Raw genomic sequence first — 24424 nt, forward strand, 5'->3', positions numbered from 1 at the left:
TGTTTAAAGGTACATCAATCTTTTTGATATCTGAGATTATTACTATTGGGAATATTTTCGATTATGGACATGAATTAAATTTGGATTTTGTTTGGAAGTGCAAGTTGTCCCTCCTGTGCAACTTTGTTCTACATGTTTAAATAAGTTTTTCTTGTCTAAAAACAAGGATTGCCCCTCTGAGCCATATGTTTCTCAGGATATGTTGTCCATGCCATGCCTCAGCTTTCCCCTCAAATGTCCTAAGCTTTAACAGTTTCACATGCAGTGTGCTGCAGTTCCTCTAAGCTTCCTCCTGGGGGTGTTTATTTACCAGGAGATTTTGCTGTGCAGATAACTTCTGTGGTTTCTGCTGCTTTATCAGCTTTTCTGGTTGCTGGTAAGCGCAAGAGGAAACAAAAAAATATTTCAGTTAAAAAGGGTTCTGACTCCGCTAAAGCGGCATTAGTCAACCTCTCTCAATTGTCTGATGAAGATGATACCTCAGTGGCCTCTGAGGGTGAGATATCTGACTCTAATCCTGTAGTGGAAAATTCTACAGATTCAGAGGAGGTTAATTTTAGATTTAAACTAGAACACCTCCGGTTACTTTTGAAAAAGAGCCTTGCTACTTTGAAAGACTCCGACTCATCTGTCACTGAGAATCCCAAAAAGTCTATTAAAGACTTAGGAGTATACGATGTTCCTTCTTCTGTTGCAGTTTTTCCAGTTCCAGACCGTATGTCGGAAATTATAGCTCAGGAATGGGATAAGCCAGGGATTCCTTTTTCTCCATCCCCTGTTTTCAAAAAGATATTTCCTTTTGCTGACTCATATACGTGACTCATGGTGCACAGTGCCTAAGGTAGATGGAGCTATCTCTTAGATGGAGCTCTCTCTACTCTAGAAAAAAGAACTACTATTCCTATTGAGGATAGTTGTTATTTCAAGGATCCCATGGATAAGAAGCTAAAGGCTTACTTAAAAAAGATATACATTCATCAGGGTTTACAGTGGCAACCTGCCGCAAGAATTACTATGGTTAGGGGGGCAGCATCTTATTGGTGCGATGCCTTGTCTGACCTTATTTAAGAAGAGACTACTATAGAGGAGATCCATGATAGGATCAAGGCTCTCAAACTGGCCAATACTTTTATCTGTGATGCCAACATGCAAGTGATTAGACTGGGAGTTAAGTTGTCTAGCTTTGCTGTTCTAGCATGCAGAGCTCTATGGCTAAAATCTTGGTCTGCAGATGTTACTTCCAAGTCCAAACTTCTGTCTTAACATTATAAGAGCAAGACTTTATTTGGTCCTGGACTGGCAGAGATAATTTCCGAGATTACGGGTAGGAAGGGATCTTTCCTACCTCAAGACAAGCCGGAGCAATCCAGGATCTCATGGAGATCTAGTCAGCCTTGGAATAAGGGGAAACAAGCCAAGAAGTCTTGCACTGTTTCTAAATCAGCATGACTGGAAACCCCCGATCCAGTCTTGGATCAAGTGTGGGGCAGGCTTTCCTTTTTTCGGCAGGCTTGGATATGCAATGTCCCAGATCCTTGGGCCGTGGACATTGTATCCAAGTGTTACAGAATAGGATTCAAGTCTTGCCCCACCAGGGGCAGATTTATCCTGTCAAGGTTATCTGCAAACCAGGTAAAGAGAGAGGCCTTCTTAAGCTGTGTAAAGGACCTATCTTCCCTGGGAGTGATTGTTCCAGTTCCCGTGGAGGAACAGGGTCAAGGATTTTATTAAAATCTTTTTGTGGTTCCCAAAAAGGAGGGAACTTTCCCATCCTAGACTTAAAGTGCCTCAACAAATTCCTCAAGGTTCCGTCCTTCAAGATGGTAACTATTCGTTCCATTCTTCCCTTGGTCCAAGAGGGTCAGTTCATGATGACCATAGATCTGAAGGACGCGTATCTTCATGTTCCCATTCACAGGAAACATCACCAGTTTCTGAGGTTTGCATTTCTGGACAAACATTTCCAGTTTGTTGCCCTTCCTTTTGGCCCTACTACTGCTCCCAGAATCTTCACAAAGGTTCTGGGGGCTCTTCTGGCAGTGGTGAGATCTCAGGGAATAGCGATGGTGCCTTACCTGGAAGACATCTTGGTTCAGGCGTCATCTTTTCAATTAGCAAAATCTCATACAGAGATGTTCTTGTCTATTCTACATTCTAACGGGTGCAAAGTGAATCTGGAAAAGAGTTCCCTAGTACCAGATACCAGGGTGTGTTTCTTAGGAAGACTTATAGATTCTCTATCCATGAAAAATTTTCTAACAGATGTCAGAAAATCCAAACTTCTTGCTTCTTGCCTTTCACTTCAGGCTTCTATCCGTCCATCAGTGGCTCAATGCATGGAGGTAATTGGTCTGATGGTTGCTTCCGTGGACATCATTCCTTTTGCTCAGTTCCATGGAACAGAGAACACTCAGATCTCTCACAGAGGATAGCTCTGGATCCCCTAACAAGAGGCTCTCTTTCGTGGTGGATTTCGCAGGACCATCTATCTCGAGGTACAAGCTTCCTGAAACCTTCCTGGGTGATTGTGACCACAGACCCCAGCCTGTTAGGCTGGGGAGCAGTTTAGGGCTCCTTAAAAGTTCAGGGTCTTTGGACCCAAGAGGAGTCTTCTCTTCCCATAAACATCCTAGAGTTGAGAGCAATCTTCAATGCCTTAACAGCTTGGCCTCAACTAGGTTTGGTATCAGATTCCAATCGGACAACATCACCTCGGTGGCATACATCAACCACCAGGGAGGAACTCAGAGTTCGTTAGCAATGAAGGAGGTGTCCCACATTCTCCAGTGGGCGGAATCTCATGATTGTCTCCTATCTGCCATCCACATTCCAGGGGTGGACAACTGGGAAGCGGTTTTTCTGAGCAGGCAGTCTTTTCATCCCGGGGAGTGGGTTCTCCATCCGGAGGTATTCTCAATGATAACCTTCAGGTGGGGGGTTCAGGAGTTGGATCTGATGGCGTTGCATCAAAATGCCAAGCTTCCAAAGTACGGTTCAAAATCAAGAGATCTTCAAGCTGCTCTGATAGACGCTCTAATGCTTCCTTGGAACTTCGGTCTACAATACCTGTTTCCTCCGTTTTCTCTCCTTCCACTTGTCATTGCTTGTATCAAACAGGAGAGCGTCTGTGATTCTAATAGCTCCTGCCTTGCCTCGCAGGATCTGGTTCTCAGATCTGGTAAAGATGCAATCTCTTCCACCTTGGAAGTTACCTCTGAGGAAAGACCTTCTACTTCAGGGTTCCTTCCTCCACCCAAATTTTGATTCTCTGAAGCTGACTGGTTGGAGATTAAACCCCGTATTTCTCTTGTTAAGTGTATCCAGTCCACGGATCATCCATTACTTATGGAATATATTCTCCTTCCCAAGAGGAAGCTGCAAGAGTCCACCCACAGCAAAGCTGCTATATAGCTCCTCCCCTAACTGCCATATTCAGTCATTCTCTTGCAAGCCTCAACATAGATAGGAGGTCGTGAGAGTCTGTGGTGCTTTCTACTTAGTTTATTCTTCAATCAAAAGTTTGTTATTTTTAAATGGCACCGGAGTGTGCTGTTTATCTCAGGCAGTATTTGGAAGAAGAATCTGCCTGCGTTTTTCTATGATCTTAGCAGACGTAACTAAGATCCATTTGCTGTTCTCACACATTCTGAGGAGTGAGGTACTTCAGAGGGGGAATGGCGTGCAGGTTTTCCTGCAGATAAGGTATGTGCAGTAAAATATTTTTCTAGGAATGGAATTGACTAAGAAAATACTGCTGATACCGAAGTAATGTAAGTAAAGCCTTAAATGCAGCGATAGCGACTGGTATCAGGCTTATTAATAGAGATACATACTCTTGTAAAAATGTGTTTTAAAACGTTTGCTGGCATGTTTAATCGTTTTTTAACATATGTTTGGTGATAAAACTTATTGGGGCCTAAGTTTTTTCCACATGGCTGGCTTAAATTTTGCATAGAAACAGTTAACTGAAGCTTCCCACTGTTGGCTGTGGCAGTTTGTTGTGTCTGTTTTTAAAAACGTCTATGTCATTTTTTTTTTTTTTTTATCTGTTTTTTGCATTAAGGGGTTAATCATCCATTTGCAAGTGGGTGCAATGCTCTGTTACCTTATTACATGTACTGTAAAAATTTTGTTTGTTTTACTGCCTTTTTTTCACCGTTTTTCAAATTTTGCCAAAATTTGTTTCTCTTAAAGGCACAGTAACGTTTTATATATTTGCTTGTTAACTTGATTTAAAGTGTTTTCCAAGCTTACTAGTCTCATTATTAGTCTGTTCTAACATGTCTGACATAGAGGAAGCTCTGTGTTCATTATGTTTTAAAGCCATGGTGGAACCCCATCTTAGAATGTGTACCAGATGTACTGATTTCATGTTAAACAATAAAGATCATTTTTTGTCTTTAAAAACATTATCACCAGAGGATTCTGTCGTGGGGGTAGTTATGCCGACTAACTCTCCCCACGTGTCAGACCTTTTGACTCCCGCTTTAGGGACTCACGCTCAAATGGCGCCAAGTACATCAAGGGCACCCATAGCGTTTATTTTACCAGGGGATTCTGTCGAGGGGAAAGTTATGCCGACTAACTCTCCCCACGTGTCAGACCCTTCAACTCCCGCTTCAGGGACTCACGCTCAAATGGCGCCAAGTACATCAAGGGCGCCCATAGCGTTTATTTTACAAGACATGGCAAAGGTGGTGAATAATATTCTGGCAGCAGTATTAGTCAGACTACCTGAAATTAAAGGAAAGCAGTTAGCTCTGGGGGTAGATACAGAGCATACAGACGCTTTAAGAACCATGTATGATACTACCTCACAATATGCTTAGTCTGTGGGTGATTTTTTTTTTGACTCAGGGAAGATGATTTAACCTGATTCTGATATTTCTACATTTAAAATTTATGCTTGAGAACCTCCACTTGTTGCTCAGGGAGGCTTTGGCTGCTCTGAATGAATGTGTACAATCGCAGGGCCAGAGAAATTGTGTAGACTGGATAAATAATATGCAGTGCCGGTGTGTACTGATGTTTTTCCAATACCTAAAGAGGTTTACTAAAATTTTTTTAATAAGGAATGGGATAGACCAGGTGTGCCGTTCTCTTCCCCTCCTATTTTTTAGAAGAATGTTTTCTAATAGTTACCACCACACGGGACTTCTGGCAGACAGTTCCTAAGGTGGAGAGAAGAGTTTCTACTCTAGCTAAGCGTACCACTACCTCTGACGAGGACAGTTGTGCTTTTTAGATCCAATGGATAAAAAATGTTTATTCAACAGGGTTTTATCCTGCAGCCCCTTGCATACATTGCTTCTGTCACTGCTGCTGCGGCGTTCTGGGTTGAGTCTCTTGATGAGGCTTTACAGTTAAGCAACTCCATTGGATGAATATATTTGACAAGCTTATGCTAGCCAATTCCTTTGTTTTCTGATGCCTTGTTCATTTGACTAGACTAACGGCTAAGAATTCTGTTTTTTACTATACTGGCGCGCAGAGCGCTATGGCTTATATCATGGTCAGCTGTTGTGACTTTAATAAATAAGCTACTTAACTTCCCTTCAAGGGGCAGACCCTATTCGGGCCTGGTTTGAAGGAGATTATTGCTTATATCACTGGAGGAAAAGGTCATGCCCTTCATCAGGATAGGTCTAAATCAAGGGCAAAAAAAAAAAAAAAAGTCTAATTTTCGCACCTTTTAAAAACTTCAGGGCAGGTGTGGCATCCTCTTCCTCTAAGGCAAAACAAGAGGGAATTTTTGCTCAGTCCAAGGCGGTCTGGAGACAATCGGACCTGGAACAAAGATAAGCAGGCCAAGGAGCCTGCTGCTGCCTCTAAGGCAGCATGAAGGAACGGACCCCTATCCGGTAACGGATCCTATAGGGGGCAGACTTTCATTCTTTGCCCAGGCGTGGGTACGAGATGCCCAGGATCCCTAGGCATTGGAATTTATATCCCAGAGATATCTTCTGGATTTCAAATATTCCCCCCCAAAAAAAGGGGAGATTTCGCCTTTCACAATTATCTGCAAACCAGATAAAGAAGGAGGCATTCTTACATTGTGTACGAGATCCATCCAGTTCCAAGAGAGGAACAGGGACAGAGTTTTTACTCAAATCTGTTTGTGGTTCCCAAGGAGAGGGAACCTTCAGACCTATTTTGGATCTAAAGATCTTAAACAAATTCCTCAGAATTCCGTCATTTAAGATGGAAACTATTCGTACCATCTTAACTATGATCCAGGAGAGTCAATAGAGGACTACAATGGATTTGAAGGATGCTTATCCTCACATTGTGATGCATAAAGATCACCATCGTTTTTCAGGTTTGCCTTTCTAGACAGGCATTACCAGTTTGTAGCTCTTTCCTTTGGGATATCTACAGCCCCAAGAATCTTTATGGAGGTTCTGGGGTCGCTTTGGCAGTCCTTAGACCACGGGGCATAGAAGTGGCCCCTTATTTAGACGACATCCTGATACAGGTGTCAAACATCCAAATTGCCCAGTCTCATACGGACGTAGTACTGGCATTTCTGAGATCACATGGGTGGAAAGTGAACAAGGAAAGAGTTCTCTAGCCCCAATCTCAAGGGTTTCCCTCCTAGGGACTCTGATAGATTCTGTAGAAATGAAAATTTACCTGACGGAGTCCAGGTTGTCAAAGTTTCTAAATTTCTGCCGTGTTTTTTTCATCCCATTTCCCATGAATGAAATCGGCTTAATGGTAGCGGCAAGGGACATAGTACCGTTTGCACGTCTACATTTCAGACCGCTGCAACTATGCATGCTCAGTCAGAGGAACGGGGATTACACAGATTTGTCCCCCTGTTAAACCTGGACCAAGAGACCAGAGATTCTCTTCTCTGGTGACTATGTCGGGTCCATCTGTCCAAGGGTATGACCTTCCGCAGGTCAGATGGGACAATTGTTACAATAGATGCCAGCCTTTTAGGTTGGGATGCAGTCTGGAACTCCCTGAAGGCTCAGGGATAGTGGACTTAGGAGGAGACCCTCCTTCTAATAAATATTCTGGAACTGGGAGTGATATTCCATGCTCTTCAGACTTGGCCTCAGTTAGCAACTCTGAGGTACATCATACTCAGTCGGACAATATACACGACTGTGGCTTACATCAGCCATCAAGGGGGAACAGAAGTTCCCTAGCGATGTTAGAAGTCTTACAATAATTCACTGGACAGAGACTCACTCTTGTCTATCAGCTATCCATATCCCAGGTGTTGAGAACTGGGAGGTGGATTTTCTAAGTCGTCAGACTTTTCTTCCGGGGGAGTGGGATTTCCTCCGGAGGTCAAGACCAAGCAGGAGAGGGCTTTGGTGTTTTTGACAGCGCCTGCGTAGCCACGCAGGACCTGGTATGCAGATCTGGTGGACATGTCATCCTTTCCATCACGGTCTCTGCTTCTGAGACAGGTCCCTCTACCTCAGGGTCCTTTCAACCATCTAAATAGAATCAATCTGAGATGGACTGCCTGGAGACTGAACGCTTGATGTTATCAAAGCATGGCTTCTCCGAGTCAGTCATTGATACCTTAATACAGGCATGAAAGCCTGTCTCTAGGAAAATTGAACATAGATATGGTGTAAATATCTGATTGTTATGAATCCAAGGGTTACTCATGGAGTAAAGTGTGGATTCCCAGGATATTATCTTTTCTCCAAGATGTTTTTGAGAAAAGGGTTGTCAGCTAATTCCTTAAAAGGGGACAGATTTTTACTCTGTCTATTTTTTTGCACAAGCGTCTGGCAGGTATTCTAGACGTTCAGGCATTTGGTCAGGCTTTGGTTAGATCCAAGCCTGTGTTTAAAACTGTTGCTCCGCCATGGAGCTTAAACCTGATTCTTAAGGTTCTTCAAGAAGTTCCGTTTGAACCTTTTTTGTTCCATAGATATCAATCTTTATCTTGGAAAGTTCCTTTTGGGTAGCTAATTCCTCGACTCGTAGAGTCTCCAAGTTATCTGTGTTACAATGTGATTCTCCTTATCTGGTCCTTCGTACGGATAAGGTAGTCCTGCGTACCAACCTGGGTTTTTTCCTAAGGTGGTATCTAACAAGTACATCACTCAAGAGATAGTTGTTCCATGCTTGTATCCTAATCCTTCCTCAAAGAAGGAACGTCTATTACACAATATTGGACGTGGTTTGTGCTTTAAAGTTTTACTTACAAGCTACTACAGTTTTCATCAAACGTTCACCTTGTTTGTTGTCTATTCTGGACAGAGGAGAGGTCAAAAGACTTCAGCAGCCTCTCTGTCTTTTTGGTTAAAAAGCATAATTCATTTAGCTTATGAGACTGCTGGACAGCAGCCTCCTGAAGGGATTACAGCTCATTCTACTAGAGCTGTGGTTTTCACTTGGGCCTTTTTTAAATGTGGCTTCTGTTGAACAGATTTACAAGACGGAGTCTTGGTCTGCGCTTCATACTTTTCAAATTTAACAAATTTGATACCTTGCTTCTTCGGAGGCTATTTTTGGGAGAAAGGGTTTTTTACAGGCAGTGGTAACTTCCGTTTAAGTACCTGCCTTGTCCCTCCCATCATCCGTGTACTTTAGCTTTGGTATTGGTATTCCATAAGTAATGGATGATCCGTGGACTGGATACACTTAACAAGAGAAAACATAATTTATGCTTACCTGATAAATGTATTTCTCTTGTAGTGTATCCAGTCCACGGCCCGCCCTGTCACTTTAAGGCAGGTAATTTTTTCATTTGAACTACAGTCACCACTGCACCCTATGGTTTTTCCTTTCTCTGCATGTTTTCTGTCGAATGACTGAATATGGCAGTTAGGGGAGGAGCTATATAGCAGCTTTGCTGTGGGTGGACTCTTGCAGCTTCCTGTTGGGAAGGAGAATATATTCCATAAGTAATGGATGATCCGTGGACTGGATACACTACAAGAGAAATAAATTTATCAGGTAAGCATAAATTATGTTTTTGTCTTTTCTTCAGGAGGGCCTGGAGAAAGGTTTATCAGTCGGTACTCTGAAGGGTCAGATTTCTGCACTGTCTATCCTTTTGCACAAACGTTTGGCAGCTATGCCAGATGTTCAATCTTTTGTTCAGGCCTTGGTCAGAATCAGGCCTGTGTTTAAACCTGTTGCTCCTCCTTGGAGCCCTAATCTTGTTCTTAAAGTTTTGCAGCAGGCTCCGTTTGAGTCGATGCATTCTGTTGATATGAAGTTGTTTTCTTGGAAGGTTTTGTTTCTTCTTGCTATTTCTTCTGCTCACAGAGATTCCAAACTTTTGGCTCTGCAGTGTGAAACCCCTTACCTTATTTTTCATGCAGATAAAGTGGTCCTTCGTACAAAATTGGGTTTTCTTCTTAAAGTGGTATAGGAGCGCAACATCTATCAAGAAATTGTTGTTCCTTTTGTCCGAATCCTTCTTCTCAGAAGGAACGTCTGTTATACAACCTGGATGTTTTGCGTGCTCTAAAATTTTACCTACAAGCAATTAAAGATTTTTGGCAGTCTTCTGCCCTGTTCGTTGTTTTCGCTGGTAAGTGTAAGGGTCGCAAGGCCACTTCTACTGAGCTTTCTCTCTGGTTGAGAAGTGTTATCCGATTAGCATATAAGACAGCTGTACAACAGCATCCTGAGAGAATTACGGCTCATTCTACTAGGGCTGCCTCTTTATCCTGTGCTTTCAAAAATGAAGCATCTGTGGAGCAAATCTGCAAGGTGGCCAATTAGTCTTCATTGCATACTTTTTCCAAATTCTACAAATTTGATACTTTTGCCTCGGCTGAGGCTTCCTTTGGGAGAAAAGTTCTTCAAGCAGTGGTGCCTTCTGTTTAGGTTCACCTGTTTTGTTCTCCCTCCCTTTTATTCAGTCTCCTCTAGCTTGGGTATTGACTCCCACTAGTAATTGGAAATCGTGGACTCTCCATGCCATAGGAAAGAAAACAAAATGTATGCTTACCTGATAAATTTCTTTCTTTCTGGGCATGGAGAGTCCACGACCCACCCTTATTTAATTTAAGATGGCAACATTTTTTTTTGTATAAACTTCAGGCACCTCTATACTTTTGTGTTATCTTCTTTTTCCATTTTCCTTCGGCCGAATGACTGGGGATTATGGGTAAGGGAAGTGACACATTTAACAGCTCTGCTGGGGTGCTCTTTGCCTCCTCCTGCTGGCCAGGAGGTGAATATCCCACTAATAAGTGGAAATCGTGGACTCTCCATGCCCGGAAAGAAAGAAATTTATCAGGTAAGCATACATTTTGTTTTTTAGGCCCACTGATTCACACCATTGATAAAGTTTCCCTTTGTGTGTTTTTATTCATCTGCTTATTATTACAATAACATGCCGGTGCAGTGACATATGGAAAATGAAGCTGATAAATTCCTAGTGTACTTCCACAGCTGAGCTATGTAAACTAAATATCTGCTGATACAAATACAACACAAAACCAAAGGGATATTACCTGCTCTGTGTAATTTACTGTTATATATTGGCAAATTTGTTTCTGACAGATCAAAGCTGGTAGAAGAGAATTTGGCCCCCTGTGTGGAGTGAAACCACCTGGAAGAATAGAAACCGGGAGCAACAGTGTGCATATTCTGTTTCACAGTGACAATTCTGGCGAGAACTCAGGGTGGAGGCTTTCGTACACTGTCACAGGTAAACCCAGGATTTCCCTTTTCCTTAGCAATAATTTAGTTTCCAAGGTGAAATTGGAGTGAAGATATGTAGTAATGGTTTAACTAGCATTGGAATATATTCCAGTCCATTAAAAGTGTTACAGTTTTAGAGGGTTTTCACATTCTAAGCAATTCCATTGTATTTATAAACCATTAAAAACTAACCTCCACATTAGCTTCCACTGCGACAATTCTACACCTGTATTCCAATATAAAAGAAACCACTTTTCACACAAGGTTTATAAGGATGTTTGAACGATTTTAATTTAACAGCCTTGACGTGTTTAAAACCCGTTTTGCCTTTTTTTTTAAGAACAGCTTTTCATGAATATTAACATGTTTTTTACAGTTTTAAAGTTTCTGCTCAGTTAAAAAAATATTAATAAAATATTAAACAAAATCATTTTGTGGTTTAAAACAAATAAAAGTATTGCATAAATCACATTTTTAAGCAAATTAAACTCTTACACAACTTTAATATGACCCTAATAATCAGATTATACATGTATTACATTAAAGCTTTTAGATGTTAAAAAATATCCGTCTAGATTACGAGTTGTGCGTTAGGGTAAAAAAGCAGCGTTAAGAGGTCCTAACGCTGCTTTTTTATGCCCGCTGGTATTACGAGTCTTGAAGGTTTAGGGTCACCGCACACTTCTTTGGCCTTACCACAAAAGACTTACGTAAACTTCGTAAAGTCTTTTTTCTATGGGACTTCCATAGCGCTGATATTATGAATCTGTCCTGGGAGGCCAAAAAGTGAGCGGTACACCCTACCCCGTCAAGAGTCCTAACGCATTTAAAAGTCAGTAGTTATGAGTTTTATGGTACAACGCCGTAACATAAAACTCATAACTAAAATGCTAAAAAGTACACTAACATCCATAAACTACCTATTAACCCCTAAACTGAGGCCCTCCCGCATCGTATACACTATAATAAAAATTTTAACCCCTAATCTGCCACTCCGGACACCACCGCCACCTACATTATATTTATGAACCCCTAATCTGCTGCCCCCAACATCGCCGACACCTACATTATATTTATTAACCCCTAATCTGCCGCCCCAACGTCGCCGACACTATAATAAACATATTAACCCCTAAACCGCCGCACTCCCACCTCGCAAACATTAGTTAAATATTATTAACCCCTAATCTGCCATCCCTAACATCGCCTCCACCTACCTACATTTATTTACCCCTAATCTGCCGCCCCCAACTTCGCCGCCACTATACTAAATGTATTAATCCCTAAACCTAATTCTAACCCTAACCCTAACACCCCCTAACTTAAATATAATTAAAATAAATCTAAATAAAATTACTATAATTAACTAAATTATTCCTATTTAAAACTAAATACTTACCTATAAAATAAACCCTAAGCTAGCTACACTATAACTAATAGTTACATTGTATCTATCTTAGGGTTTATTTTTATTTTACAGGCAAGTTTGTATTTATTTTAAATAGGTAGAATAGTTATTAAATAGTTATTAACTATTTAATAACTACCTAGCTAAACTAAATACAAAAGTACCTGTAAAATAAAACCTAACCTAAGTTACACTAACACCTAACACTACACAATACAATTACCTAAATTAAATAAAATTAGCTAAAGCACAAAAAAAACACAAAAATAACAGAAAATAACAAACAAATTACAGTTATTTAAACTAATTACACCTAATCTAATAGCCCTTTTTAAATTTAAAAAAAACCCAAAATGAAAAAAAAAAACCTAGCCTAAACTAAACTACCAATAGCCCTTAAAAGGACCCCAAAGTAATCAGCTCTTTTACCTGTAAAAAAAAATACAAACAACCCCCCCAACAGTAAAACCCAACACCCACACAACCAACCCCCTAAATAAAATACTATCTAAAAAAAACTAAGCTCCCCATTGCCCTGAAAAGGGAATTTGGATGGGCATTGCCCTTAAAAGGGCAGTTAGCTCTTTTGCAGGCCCAAACCCTAACCTAAGAATAAAACCCACCCAATACACCCTTAAAAAAAACCTGAAGACCGGGAGAAGTCTTCATCCAAGCCGGGCCGAAGTCCTCAACAAAGCTGGGAGAAGTCTTCATCCAAGCCGGGCAAAGTGGTCCTCCAGACGGGCAGAAGTCTTCATCCAGACGGCATCTTCTATCTTCATCCATCCGGCGCGGAGCGGGTCCATCTTCAAGACACCCGACACGGAGCATCCTCTTCATCCGACGACTAAAGATGAATGAAGATACCTTTAAGTGATATCATCCAAGATGGCGTCCCTTAGATTCCGATTGGCTGATAGAATTCTATCACTCAAACGGAATTAAGGTAGAAAAAAATCCTATTGGCTGATGCAATCAGCCAATAGGATTGAAGTTCAATCCTATTGGCTGATCCAATCAGCCAATAAGATTGAGCTTGCATTCTATTGGCAGTGTCCAGAGCAGCAGATTTGGGGTTAATAAGTATAATGTAGGTGTCGGCGATGTCAGGGGCGGCAGATTAGGGGTTAATAAGTGTAAGATCAGGGGTGTTTAGACTCGGGGGTTCATGTTAGGGTGTAAAGTGTAAACATACATTTTATTTCCCCATAGGAATCAATGGGGCTGCGTTACTGAGTTTTACGCTGCTTTTTTTGCAGGTATTAGACTTTTTCTCAGCCGGCTCTCCCCGTTGATTCCTATGGGGAAATCGTGCACGAGCACATACGACCAGCTCACTGCTGACTTAAGCAGCGCTAGTATTGGAGTGCGGTAATGAAAAGATTTTTGCTCAACGCTCACTTCTTGTCTTTTAACGCCGGGTTTCTGAAGACTCGTAATACCAGTGCTGCATCTAAGTGAGCTGTGGGACAAAACTGCTTGTTAGCACCGCGTAGCCTCTAACGCAAAACTCGTAATCTAGGCCATCATTATTTGTTTTCTCAGCGTTCAGACAATGTTTTATCACTGTACCTCTGTTATATTGGAAAGTTGGTCATTATTAAGCCCTAGCCATATTGTGGATAGGTCAGAAGTTTTCACAAATCTGATAAAATAAGCTCTTATTTTAGAAGCAACATATACTGTATATATACAGACATCCCAACTCTCCCGGAAGGTCCGTGAGTCTCCCGCATTAAAAAAAGCTGCTCCCTGACACAACACCTGCAAATGAAACACAATCTCCCGGAAATAGCGGTGCCAGAGAAAATCAAATTTGTGCTTGCACTTTTAATTTCTACCTCTAGGTGTCACTGTTCTGTTATAGCTCAATGTAAATAGTTACTGCGTTCCTCTCTAGACTCCCCCCCCCTTCCTGATCTCTACTATAGTGCGGTGCAAAACAGCAGCAGACCTGATATATATAGGTGAGATGTACAGACTCCCATACCTCTATATTGTGCAGACTCCCATACCTCTATATTGTGCAGACTCCCATACCTCTATATTGTGCAGACTTCCATACCTCTATGTTGTGCAGGCTCCCATACCTCTAAATTGTGCAGACTCCCATACCTCTATATTGTGCAGACACTCCCATACCTCTATATTGTGCAGACTCCCATACCTCTATATTGTGCAGACACTCCCATACATCTATATTGTGCAGACTCCCATACCTCTATATTGTGCAGACTCCCATACCTCTATATTGTGCAGACTCTCATACTTTATAATGTGATAACATTTTCAACTATTTCATAATCAGAGCACTGAGGAATCCTGAATTGGGGTTGGGGGGGGGGGCAGAGAAAATCAAATTTGTGCCTGCACTTTTCATTTCTACCTCTAGGTGTCACTGTTCCATTATAGCGCAATGTAAATAGTTACTGCGTTCCTCTCTAGACTTCCTCCCCTTCCTGATCTCTACTCTAGTGCGGTACGAGACAGCAACAGACCTGATATATATATAGGTGAGATGTACAGAATCCCATACCTCTATATTGTGCAGACCCCCATACCTCTATATTGTGCAGACACTCCCATACCTCTATATTGTGCAGACACTTCCATACCTCTATATTGTACAGACTCCCATACCTCTATATTGTGCAGACTCCCATACTCTATATTGTGCAGACTCCCATACTCTATAATGTGATAACATTTTCAACTATTTCATAATCAGAGCACTGAGGAATTCTAAATTGGGGGATGGGGGGCTGGGGGGTACAATAGTGAGGTGGTACAGTGAGGTACTATACAGAGGTAGTACAGTGAGGCACTATAGTGAGGTTGGCATGCAGTGAGGTAGTATAGTGAGGGACACGGAAATTAGTTTTTGCAGGTTTGGATGTCTGTGTGTATATATATCTGCATTCCTTACTTGTGGGAAATACTGAACCTGGCCACCAGGAGGAGGCAAAGATACCCTATCCAAAGGCTTAAATACCTCCCCCAGTTCCTCATAACCCCAGTCATTCTTTGCCTTTCGTCACAGGAGACTGGCAGAGAAGTGTTAGAAGATTTCGGAGTAGTCTCTTATGGAGGGTAGTACTCTTCGAGATAGGACTGGAGTTTTAAGTAGTCCTGTCAGCCTCTCAGTAAGAGCATGGATGAAAGTTAGAGTCCGGAGATGCAGGGAGAGTCTTTCTGCGAAACCAACCCAACTCATATTAACAGCTTCAAAGGTAATCAGCGCTGACGAGTTTCGCTGCCTGCTTTCTTCACTCAAGTCCATGTCAGAAGTGATGCTACTATCTGTCACACTTGAAGGGAAGTGTGCCTGTTCCACAGTGTAGATTCTGGTAAGATCATTTTATATTTTATACATGTATGATAACGCAAGAAGACAGGGTCACAATGTGACTCCTTTTATCTGTATAGAATCAAGGGTTAATATCTCCTTAGGGGGGTTATTGAAAAGGGGGAATAATCTTATATGTTTATTTGATTTTATGCTGCTTTTATGTGTTAGATGTTATGGGCTCATAGGCTGTTATGGAATATACAGGTTTCACTTTCACTTTGAGAGCCATGCAGTTTACAAGCTTGGCATGCTTTCTCATAGCAGGGACGGTCCTGCATTGTGCACCATGTGATTCATTCCCTTTTTCCTGACCGGGTGTTTATCAGAGAGGAGTCATAAATCTTTGTACTGTCTTGGTCATAGGAGGTGGTGAGTGCCCCAGTCATTGGGGTATAAGGGTGCTATTTTTTTGAATAAATTAAGATGTTTTATTTCTCTAGTTCTCCGGTTATTGCACTAGCGATGGAGGATTCTGTTATTTTAGAGGGCACTCCCTCTATTCCTAATGTGTAACTCCTATTTATATGGTGAGGAGGCCTTAGTTCTGCCCTCTCAATTATGTTCCATATGCCTTGATAATGTGATAATATCAAACATGGTTGATACCACGGAGCCGTCCACCTCTGAGGAGTTGTCGTCCAGTGAGGTGCGTACCCTACATTATATCTCTACACATACAGTTTTCCCGTAGCATTGCTGATCCTCCATCTGGAGGTGGCCTTTTTTCACCAGACGTTACTGCACAGTTCAGATGGCGGTGTCTGCGGCCTTTAATGCTTCACCTTGCCCTGCTAAGCGCAAGCGAAAGGTTACATTGCACTCCTCCTTCCCAGAGTACATCAGATAATTTATTGGATTTAACTGAGGTTATCCGAGGATAAAGTTCTTTCTGAGACTTCAGAGTATGAACATTCTGGGTCGGAGTCTGCTGCCTCTAAACCCCCGGCTGCGGAGGATCCAGACTTTAGTTTAGGATTTTGCACTTTCTTCTAAAGGAAGTTTTTGGCGAATTCAATGTTCCAGAGGTCAAATTGCCTGATGAACCTTTAATTCCTAAATTGGATAAAGTTTGAGGACAGGGTGGTACCTTATACTTCCCTGCTCCTGTAAGATGGCGAACATTATGAAGAATTAATGGGACAGGATTGGATTCCTTTCCCCCCTCTTCTCCCTTTAACAAATTGTCCCTGTTTCTGGACTCTCAATGGAGTTGAGAGGTTCCGTCCCCAAATGGGATGGCGTTATCTTCACCCTTGCTAAACGTACTACTATCCCGCTTGAGGATAGTTTTATGTTTGAAGAGCACATAGATAAAAGATGGAAACTCTGTTAAGAAGGATGTTTCAACATACGGGATATTTGTTTCAACCGGCGGCGGCTGTTGCTGCGGTTACTGGAGAAACTACCTTCTGGTGTGGTGTAACTCCTTATAGGATTTGATCGGGATGGAGGATCCCCTTGACGTTACTCAGAAAAGATTTATGGCCTTGAGGGTTGTTAAATATTTTATCTGTGCTGCTATTAGGCAGTTTATTTGCTTGAATGCTATGGCTTCAGCTTTTTCTGTTCAGGCCCATCGGGCTCTGGCTGAAGTCATGGTCTGCGGATATGATGTTTAAGTCTAGACTTCTTCCCTCCCTTTAAGGGAATGATTTTGTCTGGTCCAGGCCTGGACTCAATTATCTCCACGGTCACAGGGGGCAAGGGTGCCCTCCTACCGCAAGAGTATATGAACTAATCTAATGGACGATTTTCATTATTTTTGTTCTGATAAAGCCCATGTCAGCAGTCCTCCCCTAAGTCAGAGCAAAACAAGAGCTCTTGGAAGCCCACTCAGTCCTGGAATAAATCCAAGCAGAGGAAGAAGCCTGCCGAGTCTATGTCGGCATGAATTGGCCGTCCCCGGTCCTCTTCTGGATCATGTAGGGGGCAGTATGTCACTCTTTTCAGGCGTTTGGTTCAGAGATGCACAGGATCCATGGGTCCTGGAGGTCATAGCTCAGGGTTACATGATAGATTTTAAGTCTCAGCCAAGGGCAGATTCCTCCTGTCTTCCTGACCAGAAAGGAGGGTAGCCTTTCTGGGGTGTGTACAGGATCTGTTCTCTAGGAGTTATATTCCCGTTACCGATCGCAGTGAGAGGTTTGTGATACTATTCAAACCTTTTCGTGGTCCCTAAGAACTTTCCATCCGATTCTTGACCTAGAGTGCTTAAGCAGGTTTTTAAATGTCCCCTTGTTTAAGATGGAGACAATAAGGTCCTTTCTTCCCCTTGTTTGAGAGGGGTAGTTCATGACCATGATAGAACTAAAGGATGCTTTCTTCATGTACCAATCCTCAAGGAACACTTCCAGTTCCTAAGGTTTGTATTCCTGTACCAGCCCTTCTAGTTTATTGCCCCTCCGTTTGGTCTAGCTAAAGAAATTTTTCGAAGAGTGGACCATTCAGAATATCTCCTCTGTCTTCTTCGATCCCATGGATGGCAGACAATCTAGAGAGAGTTCTCTTTTATCAAGAACCAGCATAGAATTCTTGGGTACTATACTCGTCTCCATAGACATGAGAATATTTCTAACAGACCAGAGACGTTGCAAGCTAGCTTCAACATGTCTTGCCCTCCAGATCTCCTTAAGGCCATCTGTGACTTGGTGTATGGAGGTGATTGGTCTCATGGTGTCCAGTTTGGACATCATTTCCTTTGCCAGGTTTCACCTCAGACTGTTGCAGCTGCTCATGCTGAACTAGTGGAACAGCAATCATTCAGATCTGTCTCAACAGATTTCTCTGGACAACCAATCGGGAGAATAGTTTTGCCCGGATCACTTGTCCTGAGGGAAGTCCGTCTCAAGACCATGCTGGGTGATTGTGACTAAGGTTGCAAGTCTGTCAGGATGGGGAGCCATTTGGGGTGCCAGGAAGGCACAGGACATCTGGTCTCAGGAGGTAAAGCTCCCTCCTGATCTCATTTTGGATCTTCGGGCAATATACAATGCTCTGAAGGCTTAGCCTCTGCTGGGGTCGTCCCAGTTAATCAGATTCCAATCAAACAATATATTCTTGGTGACTTACATCAACCATCGGGTGTAATGTGTACTGTGCCTTTAAGACATTTATCCCATAATCCTATAAAGTCTAGGTGCTCCCAGAATACATTGCTTGGTATTCTGGTTACACCCTTGTATCAGCCTGTCTTACACTGCTACTGAACTCAGCTGTTTCCTTCCCCCTTCTACTAAGGGATTAACTTCAGCTGGATTTCTCCTGCAGTATCTGCCTACCTGGTTGCTCAGTGTTTTCTGACAACACTCTCCCTGCTTCCTGTGCAGTTACCTCTGCTACTACGCTCTATCTCCAGACCTGACAGCCTTACAGAACACCGGGTGACGTCACCTTCAGCTGCTTCCGGTCTCAACCGATCTCAGACTGCATCCTCCATTCTCCTCGTGAGTACAGCGCTTGTGCTGAGACTGCATTGTGATATATTTTTGCTATAATCTGCAGAGTCTTACTTGTATATACATTTACTGCGCAATTAACACACGAATCACCAATGTCATATAAATCGTTGTTAACTAGTTTATATATATCTTGTCATACTTGTACTGAGTACTAAAGTTTACTTTATTGCTTAAAGGAATGGCAATATATAAGCTTTGTATCAATATTAAACCCTTACTCACATCCCCTTATGTTAAGTCATAATATAAGGGGTAATACGTAAGGAATATTATATATATATATATCAGCAATGCTAAATGTTCAAACTTTATTTACAGAAATTCAAGAAATAAGGAGACTTTACTATAACTTTTGTTCATTCAATCATAAGTGTTATTTGGGTCATTACAGGAAATACCAAGCCTATAAAAAAGAATGATGGATCCCCAGGAGTTATATAATCAAGTACTAACTTTAGGACAAAGAGTAGATCAGCTTAGTCAAGGGCTGAGAGAATTGCAAATTGAGAATCAAACACTTAAGGGAATAATTACTGAAGGTTTGAATAAAATGCAACCTCACTCTGAAACAATTCCAGAGCCTCCTGTCAGTCCTCCTGATATATTCTCAGGGAATAGACAGCAATACAGACAGTTTTTTAACTCTTGCACACTTTTCTTTTCCTTGAAACCTAAAACATTTCAAAATGAAAGAACTAAGGTTTTAACAATTATTTCTTACTTAAGAGGAGAGCCCAGAGCATGGGCAGACAGTTTATATGAACAGAATGATATTATACTAAATTCTTCAAATGAATTCTTTAAAGCCTTATCTACTCTGTATGAGTATCCACACAGACAGCTCACTGCAGACACAAAATTGAGAGCATTAAAACAAAACAAGAGAGCTGTAGAAGACTATATATCTGAATTTAAGATTTGGCAAAAAGATTCAGAATGGAATCTTATATCATTAAGAAATCAGTTCAGACTGGGACTTTCTGAGCTCATTAAAGATGAACTAGCCAGAATGGATATCCCAGAAGATTTGGAGCAGCTGATGCACTTAGCTATTAAAATAGACCATAGGATAAGAGAAAGGAAAAGCGAAAGGTACACTGTAGATAATCCAACCAGACATAGAGATGCACACACAAACCCCACTCCAGGAAGGCTAGGTGACGAGCCTATGGATATAGGGGTAATAAGGGGCCCTCTATCATTTGAAGAAAAGCAAAGAAGAAAAGAAAACCATCTATGCCTGTACTGCGCTTCCAAGGAGCATGAAGTCTCAAGTTGTCCTATCCTTAAAAAACCTAAGAAAGGTAAGGGACATGACACAACATTGATTTTCTCTTTTCCTAATGAAAAATTGACTTATACAAAATTTCCTATTTCTCTACAGTGGGAACACCATCAGCATCCGCTTGACGCTGTTATTGACTCGGGAGCTTTCATGTCATATATTGATTCTGATATAGTTAAGATTAATAAAATACCCTTAATTAAAAAAACCATACCTGTGTCAGTACGTTTAATTGATGGCAATCAACTAGAATCAGGTCCCATAACACATGAGACAATACCTTTACTTATGATATCTAATGCCCATAAAGAATATGTTTCTTTTGATGTTTTAACATCTCCTATTTTCCCAGTGGTTTTGGGATTACAATGGTTGAGATTGCATCAACCTACCATTAACTGGCAAACAAGTAGTGTCACATTTAATTCTGAATACTGTGAAAACACTTGTAACCAGAATTTTACAATCATGACGGTGGTGGAACATCCTATACCACCTGAATACACTGATTTTGAGCTTGTTTTTAGTAAAAAGGAGGCAGAAAATTTACCTCCCAATCGATCTTATGACTGTCCAATAGATTTGATACCAGGTTCTGACATACCTTATGGTCATATTTTCCCCCTCTCAGAACCTGAATTATTGGAACTAAAAACATATCTGACAGATAATTTGCTTAAAGGGTTTATACGTCCCTCGACTTCACCTGCAGGAGCAGGGATGTTCTTTGTACGTAATAAAGATCAAAGTTTAAGACCTATAATAGACTATAGGGAACTTAATAAAAGAACAGTCAAAAATAGATACCCCTTGCCCCTGATACCTGAACTGATTGAAAGGTTGAAGGGAGCAACTATCTATACTAAGTTAGATCTAAGAGGGGCGTACAACCTTATTCGCATGAGACCAGGAGATGAGTGGCTAACTGCTTTTAGAACGCGATACGGGTTGTATGAATATACTGTGATGCCCTTTGGGCTATGTAATGCTCCCGCAACCTTTCAGAGATTTATCAATGATATTTTTAGAGATCTTTTGGATATCTGCATTGTGATCTATTTAGATGATATTTTAATTTATTCATCAAACCTACAGGAACATGTAATGCATGTAAGGAAAGTTCTTTCCAGATTACAAGCTCACCATCTCTATGTCAAACTTGAAAAATGTATCTTCCATAGCCAGGATATAACCTTCCTAGGTTACCATATAACACCAGATGGTATATCCATGGATAATGGAAAAGTACAGGTTATCCAAGACTGGCCAACACCTAAAACCAAGAAAGATGTTCAAACATTTCTCGGTTTCTCAAATTTCTATAGGAAATTTATTAAAAACTTTGCTTCAATATCCAAACCTTTAACATCGTTAACTAAGAGTACTATACCTTTCCTTTGGACACAAAAAGCTGATCAAGCTTTCCAAACATTAAAAAACAGTTTCACCACAGCACCTATACTGCAATACCCTAATCCAAAATATCACTATATTCTAGAAATAGATGCTTCTGAATATGCAATTGGTGCAATTTTATCTCAACAAGAATTAGCTCAGCTCCTATACACCCTGTGGCATATTATTCTAGGGTGTTAACTTCATCAGAACTTAACTACCATATAGGAGAAAAAGAATTGTTAGCCATGAAGTCAGCTCTAGAACAATGGAGACATCTTTTGGAGGGTACAGAACATCCTATACAAATCTTTACAGACCACAGAAACCTCCAATACTTAAAGACACATAAGACATTGACAGCACGGCAGGTGCGTTGGAGTTTATTTTTCTCTCGCTTTTCGTATATACTCACGTATAGACCTGCGAGTAAAAATAGAAAAGCTGACATTCTATCGAGACTTATGGAAAAACCTCAGATCAAACCTTCATTTGGTTCCGTGATACCAAGAGAATGTTTTACCCCTTGCCTTGGAATAACCATTCCAGCAGAATTACAACTCAAAAGCGAACAGCTTCTTGATGTAACCTATCCAAAGGAAAATTTAATTAGAAAAACCGATGGTTTATACTACAATGGAGATAACATATACGTTCCTCCACAGAAAAGACAAACTATCCTACAAACCTTTCATGACTCACAGTTATCAGGTCACCCGGGTATACAACATACTTATGATTTGATTAAACGTAATTATTGGTGGCCTAAAATGAGGAATGATGTACAAGAATATGTCTCTCTTTGTGAAACGTGTTCCACATGTAAAATTAATAGGCAAAAACCTTATGGACAGCTACTTTCTTTGCCCATCCCAGAAAGGCCATGGACGCATATAGCAGCTGATTTTATTGTTGATCTACCACCATCTAAATCTTTCAATACCATCTTAGTAGTGGTAGATCTTTTCTCCAAGATGTGCCATTTTATTCCGTAAATATTAAAATGTATGATAATGGAGCGCTCAAGAAGAGCTAAAGTACAGCCGTATTGGACAGATAATACCAGATTAAAGTAGACTATAGCAAGCGCAGAAGATTAACCACAAATGCCTAATCTATAAATCCTATATTAAATACAAAGCAGTACTGCAAATAAATTACTAAAAATAAATGCAATCAATGAAATGCGGATAAAATGCGATTAAAAATGGGTATATTTATATAGAGCAACTCATAAGTGTGTTTATAAAAAATACCTTTCATAAATATACTGAAATTCATAAAAATACATTTAATACAATAAGTAAAAGGTCGACCTTAATATCTCAAAAAACATGCATCAGTAAATGCAATAAAATACAAAAATCAAAGTTTACAAAAAACAAAGTGCAGAATACACTGGTTCTGTGTGTCCAATCGAACAAATGTAAAATAGTCTGTAAGAGAGTCTTTTAGTCCTTTGTGCTTGCAAACTTGAGTATCCGTGTAGACGACAAGCCTCCTAGTGACAAAGGACAGATTCCTTAAGGCAGTGTGTAGAGCCTTATGTGAAATAAATAATCTGTACTCACAGTTAAGAAAGTCGATATCTGCAAAAGTATGATGCCCAGGTGCATATACTTGTAAGTTCAATAGTCCCAAAGGATCACCACACTATATAATTGATAACAATTATTTATATACGATATGAGTGTAAGCGTATAAAGTAAGTAACAAGTATTAACTATTCGCAATCCTGGAGCCTTCAATCCTACCAGCGGCAGCTAACTGAATAACCCCTAAGAACTGACAGGATGATTTGTAATCAGGCTGAACAGTCTAGGGTGCCGTGGGCCGAAAATTCAGATACACCGTCTGGTCACAGGAATATCGGCTCTATGCGATACTAGATATTAACTCCGTGAGCGGAGTGGTCAAGAGCAACGCGTTTCAATTTTTCAATCTTTGTCAAGCTCGTTACCGGAATACTCTTTCCCGGGTAAATATATACCTATATCTGCGTGCTGATTGGAGTGATTCCTAACCAATCATGATCGCTGCAGGCGCGCAGATATAGGTATATATTTACCCGGGAAAGAGTATTCCGGTAACGAGCTTGACAAAGATTGAAAAATTGAAACGCGTTGCTCTTGACCACTCCGCTCACGGAGTTAATATCTAGTATCGCATAGAGCCGATATTCCTGTGACCAGATGGTGTATCTGAATTTTCGGCCCACGGCACCCTAGACTGTTCAGCCTGATTACAAATCATGCTGTCAGTTCTTAGGGGTTATTCAGTTAGCTGCCGCTGGTAGGATTGAAGGCTCCAGGATTGTGAATAGTTAATACTTGTTACTTACTTTATACGCTTACACTCATATCGTATATAAATAATTGTTATCAATTATATAGTGTGGTGATCCTTTGGGACTATTGAACTTACAAGTATATGCACCTGGGCATCATACTTTTGCAGATATCGACTTTCTTAACTGTGAGTACAGATTATTTATTTCACATAAGGCTCTACACACTGCCTTAAGGAATCTGTCCTTTGTCACTAGGAGGCTTGTCGTCTACACGGATACTCAAGTTTGCAAGCACAAAGGACTAAAAGACTCTCTTACAGACTATTTTACATTTGTTCGATTGGACACACAGAACCAGTGTATTCTGCACTTTGTTTTTTGTAAACTTTGATTTTTGTATTTTATTGTATTTACTGATGCATGTTTTTTGAGATATTAAGGTCGACCTTTTACTTATTGTATTAAATGTATTTTTATGAATTTCAGTATATTTATGAAAGGTATTTTTTATAAACACACTTATGAGTTGCTCTATATAAATATACCCATTTTTAATCGCATTTTATCCGCATTTCATTGATTGCATTTATTTTTAGTAATTTAT

At 40.8% G+C, this 24424-nt stretch overlaps 1 protein-coding gene across 3 annotated transcripts in view; it reads left to right on the plus strand.

Annotated features, from left to right (window-relative positions):
• The window catches only part of MASP1 (MBL associated serine protease 1), a 318359-nt gene that overhangs the window by 97964 nt on the left and 195971 nt on the right, over positions 1 to 24424 (plus strand). For all 3 annotated transcript variants that reach the window (XM_053710259.1, XM_053710260.1, XM_053710258.1), the window contains exon 6: positions 10495 to 10642. In XM_053710259.1, the coding sequence (XP_053566234.1) occupies positions 10495 to 10642 (148 nt within the window). The remainder of the gene's footprint in view (positions 1 to 10494; positions 10643 to 24424) is intronic.

The sequence above is a fragment of the Bombina bombina genome, chromosome 4 (genome assembly GCF_027579735.1).
Source record: "Bombina bombina isolate aBomBom1 chromosome 4, aBomBom1.pri, whole genome shotgun sequence".
NCBI lineage: Eukaryota > Metazoa > Chordata > Amphibia > Anura > Bombinatoridae > Bombina > Bombina bombina.